This window comes from Nestor notabilis, unplaced genomic scaffold, assembly GCF_000696875.1.
Source record: "Nestor notabilis isolate BGI_N333 unplaced genomic scaffold, ASM69687v1 scaffold26632, whole genome shotgun sequence".
NCBI classification, from domain to species: domain Eukaryota; kingdom Metazoa; phylum Chordata; class Aves; order Psittaciformes; family Psittacidae; genus Nestor; species Nestor notabilis.
This window is the reverse complement of record NW_009919112.1, coordinates 21,115-21,591: the sequence shown is the minus strand read 5'-3', so window position 1 is coordinate 21,591 and position 477 is coordinate 21,115. Positions and strand designations below refer to the sequence as shown.

At 56.0% G+C, this 477-nt stretch overlaps 1 protein-coding gene across 1 annotated transcript in view; it reads left to right on the top strand.

Annotated features, from left to right (window-relative positions):
* Positions 1-338: 338 nt before the first annotated feature.
* Positions 339-477, top strand: part of RADIL (Ras association and DIL domains) — a gene marked incomplete at its 5' end in the record, with an annotated part of 8,874 nt that continues 8,735 nt past the window's right edge. Inside the window, 1 exon segment of the mRNA XM_010010094.1 lies at positions 339-356. Coding sequence (XP_010008396.1) covers positions 339-356 — 18 coding nt within the window.

The following is a 477-nucleotide window of genomic DNA, read 5'->3' as shown; positions in this document are numbered from 1 at the left end:
CACCCATCTGCAGCCATCCTGTTAATACAGCTGGGGAAACTGAGGCACGGGGGGGAAAGGTGCGGGGGAGTGATGTGACCTGCTTTGGAGCAAGCTGGGGTAAGAAGGCAGGACAGGGAGCTGCTGCTCTGAGAGGTGTCCCACTGTCCTTCCCAGGCTGGGGGATGCAGGCATTGCTGAAGGATAAGGTGGGAAGGAAAAGCAGCTAGGAGAAGAAGGAGGTGAGAGGTGGAAGGAGAACTCCTTCTGCCCAAAGCAGTCCCATTCACTGCACGCCCAAAGTTACTGTGCCCATTTATTAGCATGCCCAAAGTTGGGATCGCTGCTGTCCTGCTCAGCAAAATAGAGAGAGAAACGTGTTTTAAAGAGAGAATCTTGTTTCTGCCATGCAAAGGTGCGGGGGACACGGGGATGGCTGGGGACAGCAGGATGCTGCAGCACCCACTGCATGTTGGGGAGGAGGGTCCCTTCTCCCCC